This window comes from Callorhinus ursinus, unplaced genomic scaffold, assembly GCF_003265705.2.
Source record: "Callorhinus ursinus isolate GAN/ISIS: 27379988/994484 unplaced genomic scaffold, GSC_fseal_2.0 scaffold1, whole genome shotgun sequence".
In the NCBI taxonomy this organism is placed as follows: domain Eukaryota; kingdom Metazoa; phylum Chordata; class Mammalia; order Carnivora; family Otariidae; genus Callorhinus; species Callorhinus ursinus.
The window spans coordinates 55,797,239-55,823,170 of NW_027397063.1; the positions used below are offsets into that span (position 1 = coordinate 55,797,239).

Genomic DNA, 25,932 nt, shown 5'->3' on the forward strand with positions numbered 1-25,932 from the left:
AAATAAATAAAATCTTAAAAAAAAAAAAAAAAAAAGAACCGCCCAAAGCTGATTCTTCAAAAAAGCGTTCTGGAAATCCCGGTGTATATGGCACCAAGACTCCAATGCCACAGTTCTTTCCAGAAACCAGAACTGAGAGTATGGGTGGACCCCGCCCAGCCCGGGAGATTTCTGCACGTCGGTGACAGGTAGGTTGGGCTTGTATTTGTGCAAATTGTCCTTCCCTTTCCCTCTCCACTTGTATTGCATACTGCACTTTCTTTTTCATCTGTGTGGAATTTCCGGATTTTTAAATACGCTAAACTACTCCAGCCTGTGACAACATCTCGTCGCCTGGAACCTGCCCAAGACCCGGCTTGTGTAGCCCAGGAAGCCGAGAGAAACCCACAGAAACCGGGCGGGAGGCGGGGTGCACGGTGCTGGCGGTGGCTACTCACTCTCAATTCGCTTCCGGGGGCGGGCCTAACACCTCTGGGGTTCGTCCCGCCTCCAACCGGAAGTGTTTTGATTAGGGCTCCGCCGTCGCCCCACCCATTGGCTTTTGCCCCGGTGAAGGTGGGACTTCCTGTCTCGTGTATCCAAGGTCCTCCAAAGTGAGGACAGGCACGGAGGACGAGGTTGTTAAGAGCGGTGACGGCGAGTCTGGCAGCAGATTAGCTGCGGCCTAGTGCACGGGTACTCACCCACTCATTACTGCAGTTATCCTTATTGCCCTCTTACGGCTTCTCCGGGAGGCCTTGGAGCCCTGAGAACCTAAGCGTGTGTCTGTCCACAGGTTCGGAGAGGGCCATGGAAGTGCGGCCGCCGGCGCCACAGAGCTTCCTCTGCAGGCAGCGGAGTACTTTCCCTCGGGTTTTTGCTGCGGGAGCTGTGGCCGCCGATTCGGAGGCTCTCGCGAAGAGAGAGAAGCTGTCTTCCTACGTCCCGGAGCCCGATTACTCGGAATCCGGATGGGACCGCCTCCGGGACCTGTTTGTCAAAGAGTAAAAGTGCCTAGGGTCTGTGGGGAGGGGACTGCGAAGAGCTGTCCCAAAACCTGGGTCATCTTGGGGTGAAGGACCCCTGGATGTGGTTTATTTTTAAATAAGATTTGGCGTTCTAGTATCTGTATCCCAAGCTTGTATCCTGACATTTGGTAGTTGTGTTGATTGACAGGACAGATTTCAGATGGTAAGGGTGAAACTCATTACATGTTCCAGCTCTTAGGAATACTTAGGGAATATAGTTTTAGTGTAATCCCCTGGTTTTACAAATTAGAAGAATTGTACCGAGCTAATTAGTGTCAAACTTGACCCTGGAATCCACATCTGCAAGATTCCGCTCCAGTATTCTTTTTCGTATTTCACTTTATCCCAAACTGATATTTTGTGACCATGAACCCTGCTCCTCTCCAGAAAATGAAGGTTGAAGAGATGGCAGAGAGACCTGTAAAATTTTTATTCTGTCAAATAAGGAATATATAAAACGTAGCAAATATTGTCTTATTTTATGAAACAAGATATTAGCTGGATTAATGGATAAGGTTATTTCAGAATAAAGGATCACTCTTCAAATTGAATTAACTGTAATGAAACTCAGGATATTTCATTCATTCATTCATTTCATCATTTATTTATTTATCAATTACTGGTGAAAAATTTGCCCTTTCATCGAGTACGTTACCATACTACACTTACCCAGTGGTTAAATTAACTTTGAAGCGTTATGATGTTGCTGAGATTGTGAGATTGTTGGCAGAATCATATTTAATTGCTTTATTGAGATTTCATCATCTTTTTTTAAAAGGTTTTATTTATTTATTTGAGAGAGCAAGTGAGAAAGAACATGAACCAGGAAGAGGGACAGAAGGAGAGGGAGAAACAGACTCCCCACTAAGCAGGGAGCCCAGCATGGGCATCCATCCCAGGACACTAAGATCATGACCCGAGTCAAAGGCACATGCTTCACCCACTGAGCCACCCAGGCGCCCCTCGTCTTTATTTTAAAGATAAGGAGGCAGCCTTTCTCATTTGTCCTTCCAATGAGATACTGGTGAAAGATGCTATGTAGTATATAACAGAGGAGGGTTATTTTGACCAGCTTTATTAACCACAGAATGTTGGAGCTGAAATAAATTTGAAGGTAATGTGTAATTTCCATGCTCCCCTCCATTGTAGATGAGGAAACTAAGATTTATAGAGATTGTGATCTGGCTGCAGGTCGTTTAACAGTGGGTGACAGAACCAGAACCACAACCGTGTTGCCATTTGTGGTTTAGGTCCTTTTCACCACTGTGCCTTTTCTTGACTTTAATGCTGTTTGGGCCAACCATAGAACTTTTTCGAGCCTCTATTTCCGTATCAATAAAATGGAGATAAATATCACCTATGTCATGGAATTTTTCAGAGAACAAAAAGGCAAAGCATATACATCTGGCTTGTTAAGTTTTAAGCTCTTACATTTTCTCTTCTGAGTTCTGCCATAGACCAGTTTTTAGGTAAATGTGTTTGATCTTATTCACTGTAAAAGATAAATACAGCGTTCAAATTATAGGAGTTTTTCCTGTTGACATAAGTATAAGAATTACAGTTTTCTAAGAAATTAGATTTCTCTTTAGATGCAGGAACTATAAAGACTCATTGATTCTGATTTCAGAAATGTTATTGACGGGCACCTCGGTGGCTCAGTTAAGTATCCGACTCTTGATTTTGGCTCAAGTCATGATCTCAGGGAACAAGCCCTGGGGTCAGGCTCTGCACCCAGTGGGGTGTCTACTTGAGATTCTTCCACACCCCCTTCTCCTCCCTCCACTCATGCTCGCACACTCTGTCTCTCTCGCGCTCTTAAATAAATAAATAAAATCTTTATAAAAAATTTCAAAAAGGGAAATACTGATCTTTGCATTCAGCTTACAAATTCTTCTTGCTTCCAGAGATGTGGTTAAGTTGTAATAGTCATCACATAAAAGCACCTTAGAAAAAAAACTTTGTTGGACTATAATATGCAACTAGAAAAATATACGTAAGTGTATTGATCAGTGAATTTTCACAAACTAAACATAGCTCTGTAAACAACACTGAGAGACTGTTAGCAGCATTTCAAAAGCTTCCCTTGTGCCCCTTCTAATCGCTGTATTTCCAAGAGTATTCAACCAATAGCCTAATTTCTAACAGCATAGATTTGAAGTACTTATAGTATAACTGTGCTATTTAATTCATCAGAAGATTTAACTTATCAGAAGATTCTGCCCATAATGAAAAATGCGGTGATGTTGGTATTGGGATAATTTTGAACATACTGTCTTTCAGAGAGCAGTATCCGTAAACTAATCCCAAACAACGTTGTCTTTCTGATGTCTTAAGTGAACAGAGAACTTCAAAGGAACTTGAGAATATTTATAAGGCAGCAGTTTCAGCAGGCATCATTGGCTGGGCATATGGGGGAATACCAGCTTTTATTCATGCTAAACAGCGCTATATTGAGCAGAGCCAAGCAGAAATTTATCATAACCGTTTTGATGCTGTGGTAAGTACTGATATTCTAAAACTATTTGAGGGCACAGCATTTTAGCAATTCATTTTACACTTAGTTACTCAAGTAGGAGGGTTGGGAGGGTTTAGGATGTCAGAGCAAAGGAACAAAGTCTATACTTAATAACAGTGGAAGTACTAATGCTAAAGTGCATACACATGACTTGTCAGACCATGTTTCTTACCCGCAAAGGGATTACCCACAATGGCTCTACTCTCTGAAATAAATTTCTAATCCCTAGCTAAATCATCAAGGTGAGTTATAGCATATTAACCCCATTCACAGAGCCTCCATGGAGGACACTAGTTCACACTAAAACAATAATTAGCATTTATAACTACAGTTTGTAGAGTGCTAACTCATTTGTTAGATTTGTGTATCAGTTCTGTTGTATAAGCGAGGAAGTTATAGCTCAGAGAATTGTTTTGGGGTTTTTTTGAAATGTCAGACTCAAAGACAAGTTGTAAAAGTAGTGCAAAGAATCCCTATATACCTTTCACCCAAATTCTCCAAATGTTAACATTTTACCACATTTACTATATCATTCTCTGTATAATACATGCTATTATTTTTTTGTGACTGCTAGAGAGTAAGGTATAGTCATGATGAATGCTTCAGCATATATTTCCCTGAAAACAAAGACGCTCTCTTACATAACCACAATATAATTATCCAGCTAAGGAAATTAACACTGATATAGTACTTTTATTTATGTATTTATGTAAATTGTGCTAGTCATCCCACTAATATAAAAGTAAATAAAAAAATTTTTTTCAGTCCAGGATCTATTTCTGGATCACATGTTGAATTTGCTTCTCATGCCTCTTTAGTCTCTTTTAATCTAGAAAAGTTTCTTTCTTTAACTTTCTTGATTGTGACATTTTTGAAGATTGTGGGCTATATATTTGGTAGAATGTTTCTCAGTTCGGATTTGCTTAACGTTTTTTCATGATTAGATTCAGGCTCTGAGTTTTAGCAGGACTATCCTAGAATTGATGTTTCCTTTTTAGTACATTATATCAGGAGCACATGATATCTTTTGTCTCGTTACTGATGATGTTTATTTTAGACACTTGGTTGAGATGGTCTCTACCAGGCTTATCCACTGTAAAGTTACTATTTTTTCCCTTTGTAACTAGTGTCTTATGGATATTTATATTTTGAAACTATGTGAATATCCTATTTTTCCACAGATTTCTGTGCTCTAGTTTTAGCATTCAGTGATGACTCTTACCTGAAAGAGTTAGTACTGTGGTGGTTGCCAAATGGTTATTTTCTAATTCCATCTTTCCTATATTTGTTTGTTAGTAGTCAGCTTTAAGGAAGAGCTTTCCCTCCTCTTCTATTTGTTTCTTTAGAATTTATTTATATCAGTGTGGACTCAAGGATTCTTATTTTATTCTGTAGGTTCATAATCTATTATTATCATTATTTATCTTGAAGCTCAAATTGACCTAGATTTGGACAATTGGGGACCTTCAAACTAGGTCCTTTGTCCTTTTGATCTGTCCCCATCATTCTTTGAGCTTATCTTTACTTTTGGGCATAGCAGAATGCTCCTGACTCACCTTTTACTTTTCTAGCACCAGCCCCAGAATTAGTTACCACCAAAGAATTCTAGTTTCTTTTAGTGGAAAAATGGTATTTAAAAGCTAAGATTTGATGCTAGGTATGCTCATTGCTTACAAGGCTATCATGGCTTCTAGGCCCTAGGTAGACAAAATTAGGGCATGTGTGTGTTCATGTCTACTTCTATACACATATTCATACACACTTTTATATTTATTTATTTGTCCACCTATTTATTAAAAGCTATGAGTCCAGGGGCACCTGGGTGGCTTAGTTGGTTGAGTGTCTGGCTCTTGGTTTTTGCTCAGGCCATGATCTCGGGGTCATGGGATCAGGGCCCGAGTTGGGCTCTGCCCTAGGCAGGGAGTCTGCTTGGGGATTCTCTCTCTCCCTCTCCTTCTGCCCCTCCCCCTGCTCACATGCTCTCTCTCTCTAAAATAAATGAATAAATCTTAAAAAAAATTTAAAAAAAACATGAATCCATACTGATACTCTTCAGAGAGTTTTGACTTGCCCAATATCGTATAGTAGTTAAGGATACACTTAGGAATTCTCTCAAAATCTAGACTATATCCTCAGGATATTATACCAGACTTGCTCCATGGTGATGTGATGAAAAAATACTGTGGAGACCGACAACCTATCTTCCAATTCTGACTTTATTCCTTATTGGCTGAGTGATCTTGGTTAGAAACTTCCTGTCTATGCTTTAGTAAAAACCGAAGCACCTGCCTGAAAAAAATGTTGTAAAGATTAAATGAGTAATATGTTAACACAACTTTTATGTAGAAGGTGGATGGTAAATTTATCAGTTCTCTTCTCTTTCTCTGTTCCTTTTCTACATATCTGTGTTATTATCTTTTCCCTTTAATTTACCATTTAGTTGGTTCTTTTTTAGTTTATGGTTTCTTTTCCCCAAGATTTCCCAAATATAAAAAGCATGTCTAACACTGACTTTATATCTGCCATGGCATTTGCCATATAGATCCTCAGTTTATGCCTTATTGATAGATTACTTGGTTGACACGGCAATTCTTAGTTCCTTTTCCATCTCCAGATAGAATAGGATGCACATGGGACTTTTGCTTTGGCTTTACTACTTAAACAATGATATTTTTAGAGATTGTATGGTGTTTCTGTTTAGGTGTCCCTGCCTAATCCATAGCCAACATCCCTCTGCCACAGTTTCAGAATAAAGAAGGTATCAAGGTGTTTTGGAACCTCACAGGCTTTTCATTAACTTTAGCAATCTGCACATCGTGCTGCCACACGAGGCTTCATCCGGTACGGCTGGCGTTGGAGTTGGAGAACTACAGTGTTTGTGACTATATTCAAGTAAGTTCTTTCTGAATTGTGACACAGCATCTTGGTATTCTTTCAGGAGCGCATCTTTTGAGCAAGTGAGATTTTTAAAAACTAAATACCCACATGAAAGTGATTCATAATACCCTTTTCCTCAAGATCTTTTATCTATCTGTGTGAAAGATTGGTCCAAATGTAGTTTTGCATCCATGGGTGGAAGTCTACTAACTATTATCCAGATACATACAAGGTTTTCTAAGTAAGAGAAATTCTGCAAAACTCTTCTTTACATTTCTTTTTCTAAGTGAAAATTTTTTCCAGAAATTTGACTGCTCTTTGGTTCATTCTTCAGCAGAAGAAGGCCCACCTAGAAAACCGAGAGGCATATTAGTAGTGTGGAACACATTGACGGGGTCTAGACTAAGACCAGGAATTGACATAGTAGGCATGTCTAAACTAATACCTAACACTTTAGTGAAAATTATGATCAAGAAAGTAAGGGGGATATACTTTAAATTTTATGTTTTCTTCTTCCCTCTTCTTTCCAGCACAGTCAACACTGGTCTAAATGTGTACCGAAATAAAAATGCCCTAAGCCATTTTGTCATTGCAGGAGGTAAGACATTTTTGTTCTTGTTTATGTTTTTTCAGTCTTCTCAAATATGGTCTGGAAAATATTTATGGACTTATAAATCAGAGCTGCTGAATTCTTTGGTTGACTTCTCATCACATCTCATTCAACATTCATGCAAAATGTATGAAGAGCATTGTGCTTGGCCCTTGGTGTACTTGGTGAACAAAACAGAAAAAGTCTTTGTTTTCATGGAGTTTTACCATCTAATGTGGTTGTGGAAAAAAGGTTGCTGTGATAGAAGGTAGCAAATAGTTGAGGCAATGGGATGGTCAGGGTGATCAGAGAAGGGTTTTTTTTTGTTTTTTTGGTTTTTTTAAATGTTCATTTAGCCAACATATAATACATCATTAGTTTTGATGTAGTGTTCAACTGTTCATTAGTTGCATATAACACCCAGTGCTCATCACCTCCAGAGAAGGCTGACATTGAAGCTGATACCTGAAAAATGGGAAGAAGTAAGCCTTGTAAAAAAGAGTAGCCTAGGCAGAGGGAACATTGAGGGTGAAGGCTCTAAGCCAAGAAAAGTTCCTCAAAAGCAGGATAGTATGACTGGAACATAGTGAGTGAGGGGAAGAGTGGCTTGAGATAAGATTGGTGAAGTGAAATAGAAAGGGACGAGATTTTTCATGGTAAGAGCTTGGATTTTATTTTAAAGCTTTATGCCTTTGGTAAATGTGACCTCTTTAAAATGAACATTAAAAATAGTATTGAAATACTATTTCCAGAAATGTGAATTATGTGCTATATATACCCAAGCACTCACTGACTCATGTACATTTTCTCACCTACAAAAACATACATATAATGCACATAACATTTAAAAAATGTTTAATTTGGAAATAATTTCAAGCTTACAAAGAGCTTTAAAAATAAAAGTAATACAAGGAATGCCATATAGCCTTTATTTATATACAGAGATTGAACTGTTGTTAACATTTTAGCCCATTTGCTTTATCACTTGTGCTCTCTTTTGGGTGCATGCTCTCTTTCTGTATATGTATAACATAGGCAAATACACATACACATAATTTGAATTTAACATTTAATGCAAACATTTTAAAATATAAAACTAGAAGTAGGCATTAATAGCATTGGAGCAGCTGAAACTTGCCCTTTTTTAATTTGCAACCATTTTTCCATGGTATTCTGTAGGCTCAAAATCCTGTATCCAAACCAAACTCTGTTTTCCTCCCCCAGCTTCCATACTTGTTCCTGCTTTTATGTTCTCTAGCATCCAGCCTATTAAATTAAAAACAACAATGAAGCGAAGCAGTGATATGGTTCTGCCCTTTATGCACCTCTTTCCAAAGTTCTAGTCCTATCAATTATTTCCTTTAATGTATATGGACTCTCAGCTCTTCTTTCTTCCCACTGCTGCTGTGCGGACTTCCCTGTTTCTAGTGTTGGTGTGCTCCACTTCTAGTGTTGCCTTACCTTTTTGAAATACAAATATGATTGTAACACTTTTTTGCTTGAGGTTCTTCCACAGTTTTCCATCATTTTAATGTTGAGTCTTTATCTGGCCCCCATATACTGCTCTTGCTCCACCCTTATGACTCTACTTTGATTTCCCAAACCCAACATAATCTTGCTTTACATGTATTGGTCCCTCTTCTTGAACCTGCCTTCACACTCCCACAGACAATTTTGTTCATCTCTTATTGGACCTATCTTTCAAGGTTCAGCTCATCTGTCAGCTTCAGTTTCCCTAGAGATCCTTCCTAGCCCCTATTCTTATCTTTGGGTCTTTTTAGGTGTCTTCCCTGTGTTCCCGTAATTTACTATAAATAGTTTAATTGAAGCACGTATAACACTATGTTGTAGCTGTTAACTTGTTTTGCTTCTCTACTCGATGACTTACTTGATATCAGAGAAAGCCTTTACCTTTTATATCACAACTCTTTGACGCATGGTAGAGTAGAATAAATGTTTCTTGAATGTAAATTGAGTGTAAAAATTAGTAGAAATAGCCCCACATCAGGCTCCTTGCTCAGCGAGGAGCCTGCTTCTCCGTCTGCCTGCTGATCCCCCTGCTTGTGCTTGCTCTCTCTCTGACAAATAAAAAAATAAAATCTTTTTAAAAATTATTTATTTATTTAATTATTTTTAATTTTAATTTTAATTATTTAATTATTTAAAAATAATAAGAATAGAAAAATACATCTGATACAATAGAAGTTTTTATTCTCAAACCAGCAACCAACATTGAACTTAATGGTGTAACATAAAGTAATTTCCTCTGAAGTCAGAATCAGGTCAAGGATGTCTCCTCTCATTATTATTTGGCATTCATCTGGACATTTATAAATGTATATTTGACATCTGGAATGGCCGAGTGAGGAGCTTGTAAATCCTCTCCACAGAAAGCAACAATAGAATTGGACAAAATTATCAAAAACAACCATTTAAAGATGCTGGAAGATGACCACAAGCACCCAACAAATCAGTAAGCATTTATCCATAATTTCCACTGAATCTCAGTGAGAACATTGAGAGTCTAGTCTCAGCCTAGGGCTGCTCCTGCCCCCTAACCCACAGCTCCATGATGTAGAAATTTCACAAGGACAGGCTGGAGGACCAAATTTCTGCTGCTTAAGGTGGCTGACTTTATTTGGAGCAGAGATCAGAAAATTCCAAGCCAAGGGGTGTTGCTGAAAATAATTGCAATAGGGAAGGATAATATCACACAGCTAACCTGAGGTTTTGATACTATTTGGGGTAAAGAATAGACTGGCAGAGGAGGCGGAATCTTAACAGGGATAGCTAGGGAACAAGACAGCCAAAAAGGGCTTTAGTAAGATCCTACTTATTCCTAGAACTCTGGAAAGTTGCACACGTGTAAGTATTCATGCACATTCAGGAGAGACTGGTAAGGGCTCTAGCAAGCTACTTGTCTTTGGTTCATTGTGAGGGTTAATTGTGAACACCAAAAGAAAAAGCCAGAAAAGATTCATAAGCTATCTAAACTTTGAATGCATTCTTCAACCACAGATACATTGGCAAAGGATGGAAGCCTTACTGCCTTGAGATGTTTAAGCATAACCTCTGATGAATCATTGGCTGACTGCTTATACCAGTATGATGCCTAGGAAGCCAGGCATAAAGATAAAAATTAAGCAAAGACATTAGTGGCTGTAGTCTGCAGAAAAAAGACTCCACAGAATTGGTCCAGGCAAGGTACTACATAAACAAAGAATTATAGCCATGCCCCTGTGGAGGATGTGCTAACTACAGAGATGCTGTAATTTATTACCTAAAACGTGCAGTTTTCAACAACAACAAAAATATCGTAAGACATGCAAAAACGGGATTAAAAAAAGCAGCCATTGGGAATGTCTCTGACAGGACCCATCTGTTGAACATATCAGACAAAAAGACTTCATGCCATTTTTAAAGAAATAAAAGTAGGATGACAGTGACTTATCAAATAGAGAATGTCAATATTTTTTGACAAAAAATATTTTTATAATTATAAAAGATAAATTATAAAAAAGAATTATATGATTATAAAAATTATATTAGAATATAGAATCACAAAAAAGGATCAAATGAAAATTCTGGAGTTGATAAATACAACAATAGAAATTAAAAGTTCACTGGAGAGGAGGAGCTCAACGCCGTATTTGAAATAGCAGAAAAGAATTGGTGAACCTGAAGATTCATCAATATAGATTGTTTCTTATGAAGGATATAATTTTTTTTTAAAAGATTTTATTTGAGAGAGAGTGAGTGCATGAGTTGGGGATAGGGGTAGAGGGAGAGGGAGAAGCAGACTACCCACTGACCAGAGAACCCAGTGCAGGACTCGATCCCAGGACCCCGAGATCATGACCTGAGCTGAAGGCAGATGCTTAACCGACTGAGCCACCCAGGTGCCCATGAAGGACAGAATTTTTTAAAATGAAGAGAAGTGATCTGAGCCTCAGCAATCTATAGGACACCATCAGAAATACCAACAGGTATGTGATGGGAATGCTAGATAGAGAGAAAAGAGAAAGAGGTGGAAAAAAGTGTTTTAAGAAATAAGGCTACAAACTTCCCAAATCTGATGAAAAACATTAATCCATACATCGAAGAGGCTCAACAAACTCTAAGAAGAATAAACATGAAGAGATTCATGAAGAATAAACATGAAGAGACACATAATAATTATACTATTGAAAGAGAAAAATCTTAAAAGCAGCAAGAAAAAAACAATTCATACAAGGAACACCCCAATAAGATTAACAGCCAATTGCTTATCAGAATGATGGAAGCCAGAAGACAGTAGAATGGCATTCAAAGGCCTGAAAAGAATAAGTTATCAACCAAGAATTCTCTATCTAGCAAACCATTCTTCAAAATTGAAGGCAAAAATAAAGACATTGGCAGATAAGCAAAGAAAGAAAATTTGTTGCTAGCAGATCTGTCTTACAAAATACTATAAAAGTTCTTCAGGCTAAAAGGAAATGATACCAGATGGTAACCTGAATCTACATGAAGCATTAAAGAGCACTGGTAAAGGGGCGCATGGGTGGCTCAGTCTTTAAGCGTCTGCCTTCGGCTCAGGTCATGATCCCAGGGTCCTAGGATCGAGCCCTACATCGGGCTCCCTGTGCAGTGGGAAGCCTGCTTCTCCCTCTCCCACTCCCCCTGCTTGTGTTCCCTCTCTCACTGTGTCTCTCTCTCTCAAATAAATAAATCTTAAAAAAAAAAAAGAGCACCGGTAAAGATAATTGTATAAGTAATTATTAAACGTTGTCTAAATATATATTTTCTCTTAACTGATCTTAAAAGACAATACATAAAAATAAAAGGTAATACATAAAATGATAAAATTGAAGTGTTAGACATATAGCATGTTTAAAACTGTATATGGCATTAATAGCACAAATGACAGGGAAGGAATGGAAGTATGCTGGAGCCAGGAGATGATACCAAATAGTAACTTGACAGGAAGAAATGAAAAGTATGAGAAATGGTAAATATGTAGGTTAATATAAAAGACATCATAAACCTATTGTTTTTCCTTTCTTAATTTTTTCGCTTCTTTAAAATACAGGGATTGTATAAAATAATAATAATATTGTATTGCTGTGTTTTAACATATATACATAACATAAGTGACAATAATAGCGCAAAGATGGGAGAGGAGTGGAGCTGCATTGGAAAAGTCTGTGTACATCTTACTGGAATAAAACTGGTACTGATCTGAAGTAGACTGTGGTAAATTAAGATGCATAGGGTAGTCCCTAAAGCAAGTAATAACAAAGTAACTTTTTTAAGGAGTAACAAGGTCAAAAAGAAATTAAATAAGATATATAAAAACAAATAATAAGATGGCAGGCCTAAATCTAGCTGTATCAGTAATAACATTAAATATGAGTGGATTGAACACTGCAATCAGTAGAGATTGACTCTATTAAAAAAAGTTCCAACTATATGCTGTCTACAGGAGACATATTTTAGTTCAAAGAAACAAATAAGTTGAAAGCAAAACAATGGAAAAGGATAAACTATGCAAACAGTAAGGAAAAGAGCTTGAGTGGCTCTTCTAGTATCAGACAAGATAGACTATAATATAAAAATGCTAGAGACAAAGACATTTTATAATGTTAAAAGAACCAATCCATCAAGAAAATATAACATTTATAAACATATATGCATCTAACAACAGCGCTCCTAAATACATGAAACAAACACTGAATTGAGAGGAGAAATAGACAACTCAGTAATAGTTGTTGGAGGCTTTAATATGCCACTTTTAATAATGGATAGAACAACTAGAGGAAATACCAACAAAGATATAGAATACTTGAACAACACTATCAACCTGTATGACCTAACATCAATAGAACACTCTACCCAACAACAGCAGAATACACATTCTTTTCTTTTCAAGTGCACATGGGATATTCTTCAGGCTAGACCATATATAAGGCCACAAAACAAGTCTCAATAAATTTAAAAGTATTGAAATCATACAAAAAATGTTCTCTGACCTCAGTGGAATTAAACTGAAAAAAATGGGGGATCCACAACTATTTGTAAATTAAACAACATATTTATAAATAACCCATAGACCACAAGGAATCACAAGGTAAATTAGAAATATTTTTAGTTGAGTGAAAATGAAAGCACATGTCAAAATTTCTAAGATTCACCCAAATTAGTACTTAGTGGGAAATTTATAGTTATAAAACCTACATTATAAAAGAAGAAAGATCTCAAATGAACAATATAAACTTCAACCTTTAAAAACTAGAAAATGAGGAGCAAAATAAACCCAAAGTAGGCAGACAGAAGGAAATAATGAAATTAGAGCAAAACTCAGTGAAATGGAAAGAAAAAGAGAAAATCGGTGGAACCAAAAGTTGGTTTTTTTGAAAAGATAACAAAATAGACAACCTTTAGCGAGACTGACCAAGAAAAAACAAAAGACACAAATTACCAAGATTTACTCAAGAAGAAATAGAAAATCTGGATAGCCCCATAATAAATTAATAAACTAAATTATTACAATTTTTTTTCACAAAAGCCCGGGACCAGATGGCTTCAATGGCTATTTGGGAAATTTCTTTCACAAACTCTTCCAGAAAACAGAGGAAGAGGGAACACTTTCAAACTCATTCTGTTAGACTAGTATTATCCTGGTACCAAAGCCAGATGAAGACAACAAAGAAAACTACAGATCACTATTACTCAAGAGTATATACACAGGGGTACTTGGCTGGCTCAGTTGGCAGAGCATGTGACTCTTGATCTAAGGGTTGTGGGTTCAAGTCCCATGTTGGGTGTAGAGATTACTTTAAAAGAAAAAAGTATATACACAAAAATCTTTAACAAAATCATGATCCAATGAATTTATCCAAGGAATTTAAGGTTAGCTTAGAAAAAGCATTTGACAAAAATCCAACATTCATGATAAAAACTCTTAACAAACTAGGAATAAAAGGGAACTTCTTTAACCTGATGAAGGTCATCTATGATAAAACCTGGAGCAAACATCATATTTAATGGTGAAAGACTGAATGATTTTCCCCTAAGACTGAGAACACAGCACAGATGTATACACTTGTAATTCAGGTACTTGAGATGAATACAGTTGTATTCAGCATTATACTGGAGACTTTAACCAGTGCATTCAGGTAAGAAAAAGAAAGAAAAAGTACCAAGAATGAAAAAAAAAAAGTAAACTGTCTTTATTCATAGAAAATATAGTTACGTGTAATAGAGTCTTACTCCATTTTTGGTTTTTGGCTGCTGACAGCTTATAAGCCTCAATACTCCCTCCCCTGCCCTTTAATATAGTTACAGGTTCGCAGTAAAATTGGACAGAAGATATAAAGATTTTGCATATCCTCCCTCCCCCACTTACATGTAGCCTCCCCGACTATCAACATTTCACACCAGAGTGGGATATTAGTTACAATTGAAGAACCTACAGTGAAGCATCATTATCACCCCAAGTCCATAGTTTTCTTTAGGGTTCACTCTTGGTGTACATTCTGTGGGTTTGGACAAATATATGATGACATGTATCCATCATTGTGGTATCATAAAGAGTATTTTCATTGCCCTAAAAATTTGCTCTACCTATGCATCCCACCTACCAACCTCTGATAACCACTGGTTTTTTTCTTTTTTACTGTTTCCATCGTTTTGCCTTTTCCAGAATGTTATATAATATTACATAGCTTTTTCAGATTGACTTCTTTCACTGAATAATCTGCATTCAAGTTTCCTCTAGTGTCTTTTATTGATAGCTCATTTCTTTTTAGTGCTGTGTCTGAATATACCAGTTTATGCATTACCTACTGAAGGACATCTTGCTTGCTTCCAAGTATTGACAATTATGAACAAAGCTGCTATATATATAAATGTCTGTGTGCAGGTTTTGTTGTGGACATAAATTTGCAGCTCCTTTGGGTAAATACCAGGGAGCATGATTACTGGATCATATTGTAAGAAACTGTCAGGCTGTCTTCAAAAGTGGCTGAACCCATTTTGGGTTCCAACCAGCAATGAATGAGTTTCTTTTGCTCCACATCCTTGCCAGCATTTAGTGTTGTCAGTGTTCTAAATTTTGGCTATTCTAAAGGGTTTTTTTTTTAATTCTTATTTTTTAAAAATGCTTTGGAAAAGAAGACTAGAAAAAAAAGACCAATTTATTACTACCTCTGGGTAGTAGAATTAAAGATAATTTTTGTTCTTGTTAATTTTAAAACTTGGAAAATTAAAAAATGATGAATAGTACTTAAATAAGACAAATAAATCTCAAATGTTTTTTAAAAAATGTTACTACCTGAGATGGCATTAGTTGTGTTGTACCTGGTGAGGGAGGAAAATGAATGACATCGTGCAGATGCCGTTCCAGTGGGAAGGAAAGAGGACCTGTGCACTGACCACCAGGTGGCACTGTAGGCCAAATGCCCACTTGCAGGCCTGCCTGAGGCGTGTAGCAGTACAGAAAGAGTGAGGCTGGGGGGAAGGTATAAACGGCAGGGGTTTTTGTTTATTTGGGGAAAGTTTTTCTTGAAGAAGGCAGAAATAGAAGAGGTGGAAGTGAATAAATTACAGATTTTTAGGAGGAGGTGGGCAAAAATGAAGCTGAACGAGAAGAGATTGGATCCTAGAACAGATGGAGAAAGTAGGTTTGCAAAAGGAATGTTTTCCTTTGAACCTGCAGTGTGGAAGAGATTGTGGTGGTATATTAATGTTGGGTTCAGAAAACTTAGGGGTTTATGTCATTTTTATAGAAGGAACATTATAAAGATAGATTCTAGTGTTTAAAGATAATTTAATATTGGGATTTTTTTTGTTTTAAAATAGCTGTCACAGGAGGTCTTTTTAGAATAAATTTGGGCCTGCATGGTCTGGTGGCTGGTGGCATAATTGGAGCCTTGCTGGGGTAAGTGTTAACACAATTTCATTCCAAATTAACACAACCTTCATTAATGCCTTACCTGTTAAAAATCTCATTCATTTCTAAACAAATTTAAATCTTAAAGCCTATAAAAGGTCTTTAGTCTTGTATTGTCAGTGGCTTTGACTGTCAAATTCTAATTACCCTGATGGTTGATTTTACTTCCAACTGTCACTGAGTAAAAACTGCCTAGCTATCACTAACACCTGAAACTATTTGTGGTTTGAACAATGGTATTTACAAGGAGCAGGAAAAAAAGAGTAAGAAACAATTAACAAGCACATTCTATTAAAATTGTTTTTGTTTGGGTTTTGTTTAGTTTAATTGTAAAAAATGTTCTTCTTCAGCTTTTTACTTTGAAACATTTTGAACCTATAGAAAAGTTGAATGACTTAGTACATTGAACACCCATGTATTCTTCACTTACATTCACCAATTGTTAACATTTTGCCATATTCATTTTTATATCTCTCTATGTGTGGAATGTATGTACACTTCTTTTTCTCTTTTCTCTTTTTGGTTAAATCTTTTGAGACTTCATAATTCTTCACCTCTGAATACATCAGCATGTATCTCCCAGGATGAAATGAAGAATATTTGCCCATGATATCACAGTGTACTCATCACAATAAATAGTTTAGCATTAAGTGAAAGAAGCCAGCCACAAGAGGTTACAAATGTATGATTTCATTTATATGGTAAGCCCAAAATATACAAACCCTTTGAGACAGAAAGGAGATTAGTGGTTATCGGAATCTGAAGGGAGAGGAATGAAAGGGTGTACTAACAGGTATGGGGTTTCTTTTGGGGATGATGAAAATGTTCTAGGATTAGTAGTGATGGTTGATGGATTTATAAATCTACTGAAAACCACTAAATTCAATACTTTAAAGGTGACTTTTATGGTGTATGAATTACAAAGGTCAATAAAAAAGGTAACTAACAAAAAAATAGTTTAGCATTGATTCAATATAGCTATCTAAAATAGGGTCCGTATTAAAAATTTTTCAATTATTATAATAATGCCATATATATGTATATATGTTTTAAACCCAGGATCCAATTGTATATCATTTTTATGGTTTTGATTCCTTTATTTAAAAAAAGATTTATTTATTAGAGAGAGAGTGCACACAAGCAGTAGGGGCAGAGGGAGAGGAAGAGTGAATCTGAAGCAGACTCTGAACTGAGCATGGAGCCTGACTTGGGGCTCAATCACAGGACCCTGAGATCACAACCTGAGCTGAAACCAAGAATCCAGGGCTTAACCGACTGCGCCCCCCAGTTGCCCCTTGATTCTTTTAAACTAGAACAGTTCCACTGCCTTTTCCCCCCCAGAAAATTTCTCAATTTCTTTTGATTATCCCCTCATGATTAGATTTAGGTTAAATGTTTTCATCAGGAATACAATATAGGTGAAGTTGATTCCTTCTCAGTGTATCACATCAACAGACATATTGTATCACCGATTATAAGTGATGTTAATTTTAATTACTTGGTGCAATAGTTTTCTGTTGCTGTGTGACAGATTACCACAAACTTCAGCAAGTTGAAACACTACCCATTTATTGTATCACAGTTCTGTAGGTCAGAAGTCTGAGTAGGCTCAGATGGGCTCTCTCTGTTCAGGGTTTTACCAGGCCAAAATCAAAGTGTTGGTCAGGCAGGCTCTTATTGGAGGCTCTAGGGAAGAATCTGTTCCTAAACCATTCAGGTTGTGGACAGGATCCTTGTGGCTGTAGGGCTGAAGTCATTGTTCCTTGGCTGGTTGTTAGCCAGGCACCACTGTTCCTAGAGGCATCCCCATTGCTTCTCATAGTGACCCCCCCCCATGTTCAAACCAGCAACCAGCATGTTGAATCCTTCTCATACTTTGAATCTCTCTGACTTCTACTCTGCCACCAGAGAAAACTCTCTGCTTTTAAAGGGTTTATCCAGATAATTTACTTTTTGATTGACTCAAAATCAACTGATTATTAGCCTTTATTACATCTGTAAAAATTTTTCCATGTAGCATAATCATGGGTATAATATATTTATAGTTGAAGGATTAGGGCAGGACAATTTGGGGCACCATTTTAGAATTTTGCCTACCGCATTTGGTGGTATCTACTAAATTTCTCCACTGTAAGGGTATCTTTTTCACATTGTGATTAATAAATAATCTGTTGGGGGCGCCTGGGTGGCTCAGTTGGTTAAGCGACTGCCTTCGGCTCAGGTCATGATCCTGGAGTCCCGGGATCGAGTCCCGCATCGGGCTCCCTGCTCAGCAGGGAGTCTGCTTCTCCCTCTGACCCTCTTCCCTCTCGTGCTCTCTATCTCTCATTCTCTCTCAAATAAATAAATAAAATCTTTAAAAATAAATAAATAAAATAAATAAATAATCTGTTGGATAAGATTGAATTTCTGTTCTCCAGCTATCTTTTTTCTTGTGGCTTTAATGATCTATTATAATTGTTGCTGTAATCAGTTATTATAAAGATGGTTGCAAAATGATTTGGTAGTTCTGTCTTTTCTTCTGTTTTTATTAGTTGGCATTCACCAGAATAGAGGAGTTCTCCCTTTCCTTCCACCTGTACCCTCCCTTTTTCTATCCCCTTTTTAGGAGGAAGTAACACTGTAGATTTATGCATTCTTTTTTTAAATTCTTTTTAAAAATTCAGCATGTCATAATCTATTGCTGAACATGATTTTTATTATATTGTGTTTTTTGTTTGTTTTTTAGCAAAGTCTACCCCCAACATGGGGCTCGAACTCAGGACCTGAGATCAAGAGTTACATGCTCAACTGACTGAGCCAGCCAGGCGCCCCTTGTTATGTTGTTAATATACCAGCTTAGTTTTGGAGGGAAAAATTGTTGAAATTAGAAGCAAGAATAATTTTTTTCTTTGTCATTAAAAACATAACATAAATTTTATCATCTTAACCATTTTTAAGTGTACAGTTTAGTAGTGTTAGGTATATCCACATTGTTGTACAAAAGATCTCTAGAACTTTCTCATCTTACAAAACTGAAAACTCTTTACCCATTAAACATTAATTCTCCCCTCCCCCTGTCCCCTAGCCTTTGGCAACCACCTTTCTACTTAGTTTCTATGATTTTGACTACTTTAGATACTTCATATTAATGGAATCATATATTTGTCTTTTTATAACTGGCTTATTTCACTTATCATAACATCCTCAAGTTTGATCCATGTTGTAGCATGTGACAGGATCTTCTTTTTAAAGGCTGCATAATGCTCCATTGTATATACCACATTTTCTTTATCCATTTGTCCATGGACATTTCCACTTAGCAAAAATAATTTTTTGAATGAGCTTCAAATGAGCTTGTAGTCAGAGGAAATTTAAGTTATATCAGAGTCAAAAACTTCTCTTTGATAACACAGGAACCAAACCCTCTTCTCTTACTGTAATGATTGTTATCTAAATCAGTTTCCCGATGGGTATCTATTGACGTTATGGGTGAGACTGTTGTGCCAGACTTTGGAATTTGAGGATGTTTTGGTGGTCCTGCCTCCAGAAGCTAGTAGTATCCTTCCTCCAACCAAAATGCCCTCCACAGTTCCTGCCCCCTACAGGGTTTGGTACCATTCCTGGTATTAATTTCACTTCTGAGAAATCTTCGGTGTAAAGCTACTTACTAGAACTTGTCATAAATATATATATTCCCAGTGTATCATTCATGATAAAACACAGAGCCAATTTATAGACCTCTTGTTTTTATACCAGTTCATTTTAGGAAGTTGCAGTGATTGTTTTTCTCTACTGTTTAGAAGACCAGGAAGGAAATTGCCTTAATAATTTTTCTTCATTTGACAAGGACACTTTGTCAGAGTCCCTGTACCTGGCAGGGACCAAGTGGCTGAGTCAGTGTTTCTCAGGCCTCAGCAGAACCCTCCCACAGTGGTGCGCTCTAGTGGCCCTTTCATCCTAAGCTTGCTCTCTGCTTCCCCCTCAGCACACCTGTAGGAAGTCTGTTGATGGCATTTCAGAAGTTCTGTGGTGAAACTGTCCAAGAGAGAACACAGAAGGATCGCAAAGCACTCCATGAGCTGAGACTGGAAGAGAGGTAAGGAGTGCGTGAAGGTGAGGGTATCTGACTTCCTTAGCCATCGTGGTGCTCTGTTAATCCAGGTCCTCCACACTGCCCCTCAACTCGAAGATGAGTTTCTGGGGCACCCGGCTGGCTCAGTCAGTGGAGCACTCTTGATCTCAGGTTTGTGAGTGCAGGTCCCACGTTGGGTGTAGAGGTTACTTTAAAAAATAAATAAATAAATAAAATCTCAAAGAAGAGTTTCCTTTTCTTCAACTTGTACCCTACCTGATCTTTTAATCTTTTTAATGAAGGAAAAATGAAAGACACTAATTTTATTTTTAATCTGATGAGGATCATTCTTTAGATACTTTTTTTTTTAAGATATTGTTAATCTCGCTTGGTTGCATATTTTTTCTTTTTCTATATTCTTGACTGCATAGGAAATTACCTAAAGGAAGTGGACAGCAATGAGTGAGTTTCATATGGTGTTATTTAAAAGGCAATATCCCCGCTTACACATGCATCTATGAACAATACAGAGCATGTTAGGTCTCTACATTCAAAGATTCCACTTCTTGCTGTGGATGCACATGATTTAGGTAGTTATAGTGGCTGTTCATGGACTGGATGCCACTGAGGAGGAGGAAAACTTTGACCTGTGCCATCTAGTCGTTCCCTGGGGTCCAGTTATCAGACTGAGAGTGGACTTTCTGATTCTTTGTAAGATCACCGTAACAGGCTGCTAGCTAGCACTCCTGGTACAAAGGATTCTCGTAGCTCGGTTTCCTGCGTACTGACGAAAGCTGCTGCTGTTTTCATAGTTGAATAGATAAATGGTCTTTTTTTTTTTTCCATGTTTTTACTTGAAACTTCCATTGGTGCTAAACACACATATGCACTTGGAAATTCTTAATATCTGTAGATCAGTTGTTCAGGGACTTGGGTTCTAGAGAAAAAGCATTGATTTTGCAGCCAATGAGACCTTGAAAACAAACCTTAAATCCCAGTTAGGCTATTGATTAATTCCATGACCTTGGATATTTTACTTAACTTCAAGCCCTCTTGTTTTCTCAGCCATTCTGAAGGCAGAATCACACCAAAATGCTCAATATATGTTTGTTTCATTCATTCCTCTTCTCCAGAGTAAGAGGGTAGGTGGGATATGTAGTTATCTAAGTTCTAGAATAAAGCACTTAAAATTCTAAATGCCAGAATAAAATGTGATGTAGAGAATTAAAAGCATGAAAGCGTTAGCTTATTTCTAGTTCTTTAGGTGTCATAAGAAACTTTTTTATTTTTTTTTAAGAAAAGGAAGCTTTGAGAAAGGAATTGGAAAGGTAAGGAAAGTATATTGGTATTTGAATTTGATCCCGAAAGTTGCAGAAGAATTAACAGTTGGAAAAATATGAACAGATAATAATTGTATCCTCCCAAAAAAAGGAAACCAGAAAAATAACTGGGGGAAGTTGATCAGTTATTTAGAGATGGAAATCTCAAAAATGGTTAAAAACAATAAGTCAAATTGAATTATAGTAATGAAATACTTTAGAAGGAAATAAGGTCAAAAATTTATAAGATATTTATATGTCTATGATATATATGTGATATTCCTGAGGAGTTAATTTAATACACAGTTAAGAACTTATTATATGCCTGCTTCTTTGTTTGAAAATAACTATAGAGAAGTCAAAAAGAGTGTGAGTATAAAAAATTGCCTTAGCAGAAAATATAGAAAACTGGCTATGGAGATATGGAAGAAGAAATGGTCAAACCCGGTTATGAAGAGTTGAGAAAAAAGTCATGGATGACCTTGATAATCACTTAAAGGAAGACACTAATACGAGATTTAGAAAAAGAACTGATCTATGTTATTTGGAAATTGGATTTTAATCTTTTGTAAATATACATCTGTAGCGTTGTCCCATCTGACTTTTCCATATTGAATTTACCATTGTTATAGCCTTTGCGCAGTTCCCGTAAGGTCTGGCAGCAGAGAGGTAATGGAGTGGCAGGGGGTTCACACCAGCCCCCCCATCCCCACCCCTAGCCCTGAGGGCAAGAGGACAGCCAGTTTGCAAGGGTCACACTTGAGCTCAGGGTGCCTTTCCTGAGTACGATACCCCTGCAGTACGATACCCCTGCAGGAACTCTGGAATATTTTAGGGATCAGAGCTGCTGCCATAGCAGTGTCCATTTTGGTGATGTGAGAATTGCAGTCGGCCCTTGAGTGGAACAGGTTAGGAGAGTGTAGAAAGTCATTGTTTTTGAAGTTCGAGGAGCAATGTTTGCTCATAAGGCACAGGGAAAATGGATAAATACTATCTTTTTTAAAAAGATCTCTCTAAGAACTAAGAAACAGCAGTACATGATATATTCTTTTCATTCTTTTATTACAGCAAAGCCAGACTACAATTTACTGAGCTCCTCCCTGAAGAAATTGAAAATAGCTTACAGAAAAATCGATCCAAAGATGATGTTAAGAAAATTGAAGCACTGCTAAATCTTCCTAGAAATGCTTCATCAACAAATAAACAAGACAAAGACTGAAAATGTTCTGGACTTAACATTCATTGGTGAATCGAAGGAATCTGTGTCCATTGAATGCCAATGGCTAGGCTTCCCCTTGGTCAGTCTGCTGACAGATTACGTGCTGGCATCTCTAGTGGCACTGACTTGCTCTTATCTTTTTTTTAACCAAGAATTGGGCTATTGTGCGCTCACTTTACTTATCCTTAAATCTAAATACACACTTACGTCTTTCCTGATTGATCTATATATTTGACATTATATCTGTAGTGATCAATCAATACATAATTCTTTCCCCTGGATTTTACGACACTAGATTTAAAATTTCCCAAGATTGGAGTTGAATTCTGTAGGTTGTATGTTTATTCTTGCAGCCCTTTAAAAGGATACTCTAGGAATCACTAGGAAGAGGAGAGGAAAGAACCAGGTGAGGCAAATGGTCTGTGATAAAACCCTTGTGCCTTTGGGTCCTGAAAACATCACAGGCCTAAGTGTGTAGGGGCACCTGGGTGGCTGTCGACTGAGTGTCCGACTCTTGATTTAGGCTCAGGTCAAGATCTCAGGGTTGTGGATTGAGCCCCTTGTGGGGCTCTGTGCTCAGCGTGGAGTCAGCTTGTCCCTCTCCTTCCCTCTCTGCCCCTCCCTCCTCACGCATGCCCTCTCTCAAATAAATAAATAAAATCTTTAAAAATAAAATAAAAAGGGAATTCCTATACCATTTGAAATACAATATAAATTTAACAAATAAGTAGATAAGCATTACTAAAAAAAGGAGCCTTTGTTTCCTCTCTTAGTGTTGCTGACAAAGTGTCTATGCTGTAATATGCAGAAGTTACTTAGAATAGATACACAGTCTCTACACTCCAGGAGCTTGCTCCTTAAGAAGGACTCTGCAATCCTGCAGATTTTAACTTTTCCTAAAGGGGGGTGGGTGGAATGAACTGTGTTAAGTGTACTAAGGGGGAAGAACTGCTAGTGCTTTGTTTTGGTGTTAGATCTCTGTTTTTAGTTCCTGCTCTGAAAGTAACTGTTTTCAGGAGCTGGTTTTATGTAGCCGAGTGATACAGTGGCTGAAAGCATGGGCTCTGGAGACAGATCGCTGGCTTAGCATCCCAGCCATGTGGCTTTGCTGCCATGTGACCTATAGCAAAGCCATTTTACTTCAGGTCTCAGTTTTCCCCTCTGTCAAATGAAATAGTATCTACCTCAGAATGCGTATTAAGTGAAATGATGCATGTGGAGCATAGCACGATGCCCTGGAGCACAGGGGATGAGAGATAGAAGAACAGATATTAGTAATTATAAGGATAGAAGAACCTCTGCACAAGTATATTATTAACATGATTTACATGTTATCACCACACTCCATAAAGCATGTTTTTCTTAATTATCCCATTCATAAACTGCTGACAAGTTGGCAGTCAATCTGTTTATTGTTTTATTCACATCCACATAATAGATTAAATTCTCCAACTAGAAATTAGAAAACTAGATGGTTGGTTTTAAAAATAATTTTATTCACATCACAAAAATATCAGAAGTACAACTCTTTGAAAAAATAGTACTAACACATTTATCAAATGTAATAAGTAATGTAATATAATTTAAGTATAAATAAGCTGTCTCTTAGGTGTGTACTATTTTCTGACTTGAGGTCTCCTTTTGATGTCTAAGGATTATTAATCTTAACTAAATGCGGCAATTCCCTTTTTTTTTTTTTGTTCTTTGCTTTAAGTTCGTGTCGGTTTCCTACTTTTATTTCCTTCAGCGATTTTGTTCTGAGAGCAACCATTTAAAAGTGTACTTCTGCTCCTTAGACTATGTAGCATAATCTGGTCCCTTTATAGCTACCAAAATTAAATGTTTTAGACCCAGCCACATGTGAGAAACTTGGTCAACTTGCTGTCCAACGTCAAATTTTCAAATGAGAATGTCTGATTGCTCCCGCTTAAGTCAGGTCCACCTCCTGATCCGTTGAGTTGTGGAAGACAACTTCAGAGAAAGAGGAGTCATGAGCAAGTAACAGGAACAGCAGTTGGCCACCTTTTCAATTCTCTGCTGGTGTCAGAGGATCAGAAATACCAAGGAGGGGGCGCCTGGGTGGCTCAGTTGGTTGGGCGACTGCCTTTGGCTCGGGTCATGATCCTGGAGTCCCGGGATCGAGTCCCACATCGGGCTCCCTGCTCAGCAGGGAGTCTGCTTCTCCCTCTGACCCTCTTCCCTCCTGTGCTCTCTATCTCTCATTCTCTCTCTCTCAAATAAATAAATCAAATCTTTAAAAAAATTTAAAAAGTAGCCTTTAAAAAAAAAAAAAAAGAAATACCAAGGAGGAAAAGCCACTTTAGGGATCTAAGGAAGGCCTATGGAATGCTGTTTTCATTACCTCGATAGATTTCTAAGGACAGCTTACTGTTTAGTAATACACCATAAAAACCTATCTCATTTTAAATGAGAACCTTCTCATATTTTATAAATGAGGTTAAACTAGCATAAAGCCATTTAAGGAGATTATTAGTCCAATATGAACCAGTAGGATATGATTCTTTAAACCCACCTATCCCTCTCCATCCTGACTATTGCTTTGAGGTGTATAAGTCATTCATCTTACATGTCACAGGATATCAGTTTTTGATAGATCTACTTTCTCCAGAACCTGATGGAGAAGTGGGAGAGCAACAGAAGAGAGCACAATGAAAAATGAAATACTGGCTAACACCACTAATGTTTCCATCGTCCTCGCATCGGTATACATACCAGCATACTACCAACACATGAACATCAGATTGCTTTTTATAACAACACAAAATCCTCCAGCGTTGCATCATATCAAGTCTCAAGAGTTGACCTGACATTGGACAAATTCTTTTTCCAGAAGCATTTTGACTGGTGTGTGTGTATATATATACAGACACACACCAGTTAATAGCACAGAGCCAGACTAATGGAAAAGAGCACCAGAGACAGGAAATCTGAGTTCTGGCTCAGGCCTCTATCATTCAGGTCACCCCCCTGGGCCTTGATGTCCTTGTCATTAATGAGACAAGTGTTTTCAAATGTCTCTTCCACGCCTGAACAATTCTTTGTTTCTAAATTCTTTGACCAAGGTTACCAGAGCTACTTATATCCCCACCATATTCCTCTGGTCACTTTTTGCAGGGCCACTGAAATGAAGAGGCTCCTAGAGAACAGATACTTGAAGTGCAAGGTGGGATAATCCTGGCCATCCGAGGAAATTCAAAGAAGAGGTCAATCTAAGTTGGAGGTGGGACCTGAGAAAACAAAAAATTAAATGAATACTTCAAACCCTAAATTCTCAAAGGGGGAAACCATTTTAAAACTTTATATTTTTTATCACAAAGGTGCTCCCAAGTTGAGGTGACATTTGTAGATATTAATCTTGATGGCCAAAGAATATAAAGGGAAGTCCAAATTATGGGAGAATTT

The 25,932-nt window shown here is 37.4% G+C and overlaps 2 protein-coding genes across 9 annotated transcripts in view; one reads left to right on the forward strand and one right to left on the reverse strand.

The window, feature by feature from the left end:
* The first annotated feature begins 555 nt into the window (after positions 1 to 555).
* On the forward strand, positions 556 to 22,715 carry TIMMDC1 (translocase of inner mitochondrial membrane domain containing 1). Its single transcript, XM_025874638.2, has 8 exons — positions 556 to 675; positions 776 to 983; positions 3,342 to 3,504; positions 6,326 to 6,414; positions 6,930 to 6,997; positions 15,827 to 15,905; positions 19,885 to 19,995; positions 22,359 to 22,715. The coding sequence occupies exons 2-8, from the start codon at positions 790 to 792 to the stop codon at positions 22,507 to 22,509; spliced, it is 855 nt and encodes a 284-aa protein (XP_025730423.1). The 5' UTR covers positions 556 to 675; positions 776 to 789; the 3' UTR covers positions 22,510 to 22,715.
* A 1,269-nt stretch (positions 22,716 to 23,984) lies between these two features.
* The window catches only part of CD80 (CD80 molecule), a 39,294-nt gene continuing 37,346 nt past the window's right edge, over positions 23,985 to 25,932 (reverse strand). For all 8 annotated transcript variants that reach the window (XM_025874677.2, XM_025874736.2, XM_025874668.2 and 5 more), the window contains one exon: positions 23,985 to 25,757. The gene's annotated coding sequence lies outside the window, so the exon portion shown is untranslated. The remainder of the gene's footprint in view (positions 25,758 to 25,932) is intronic.

Excerpts from the sequence above, each read along its gene's own strand:
- TIMMDC1 (XM_025874638.2), top strand. The coding sequence starts at position 790 with ATGGAAGTGCGGCCGCCGGCGCCACAGAGCTTCCTCTGCAGGCAGCGG. Across the intron at positions 984-3,341 it reads CGGGACCTGTTTGTCAAAGA|TGAACAGAGAACTTCAAAGG; the intron begins GTAAAAGTGCCT and ends TGATGTCTTAAG. Across the intron at positions 3,505-6,325 it reads ATAACCGTTTTGATGCTGTG|CAATCTGCACATCGTGCTGC; the intron begins GTAAGTACTGAT and ends CATTAACTTTAG.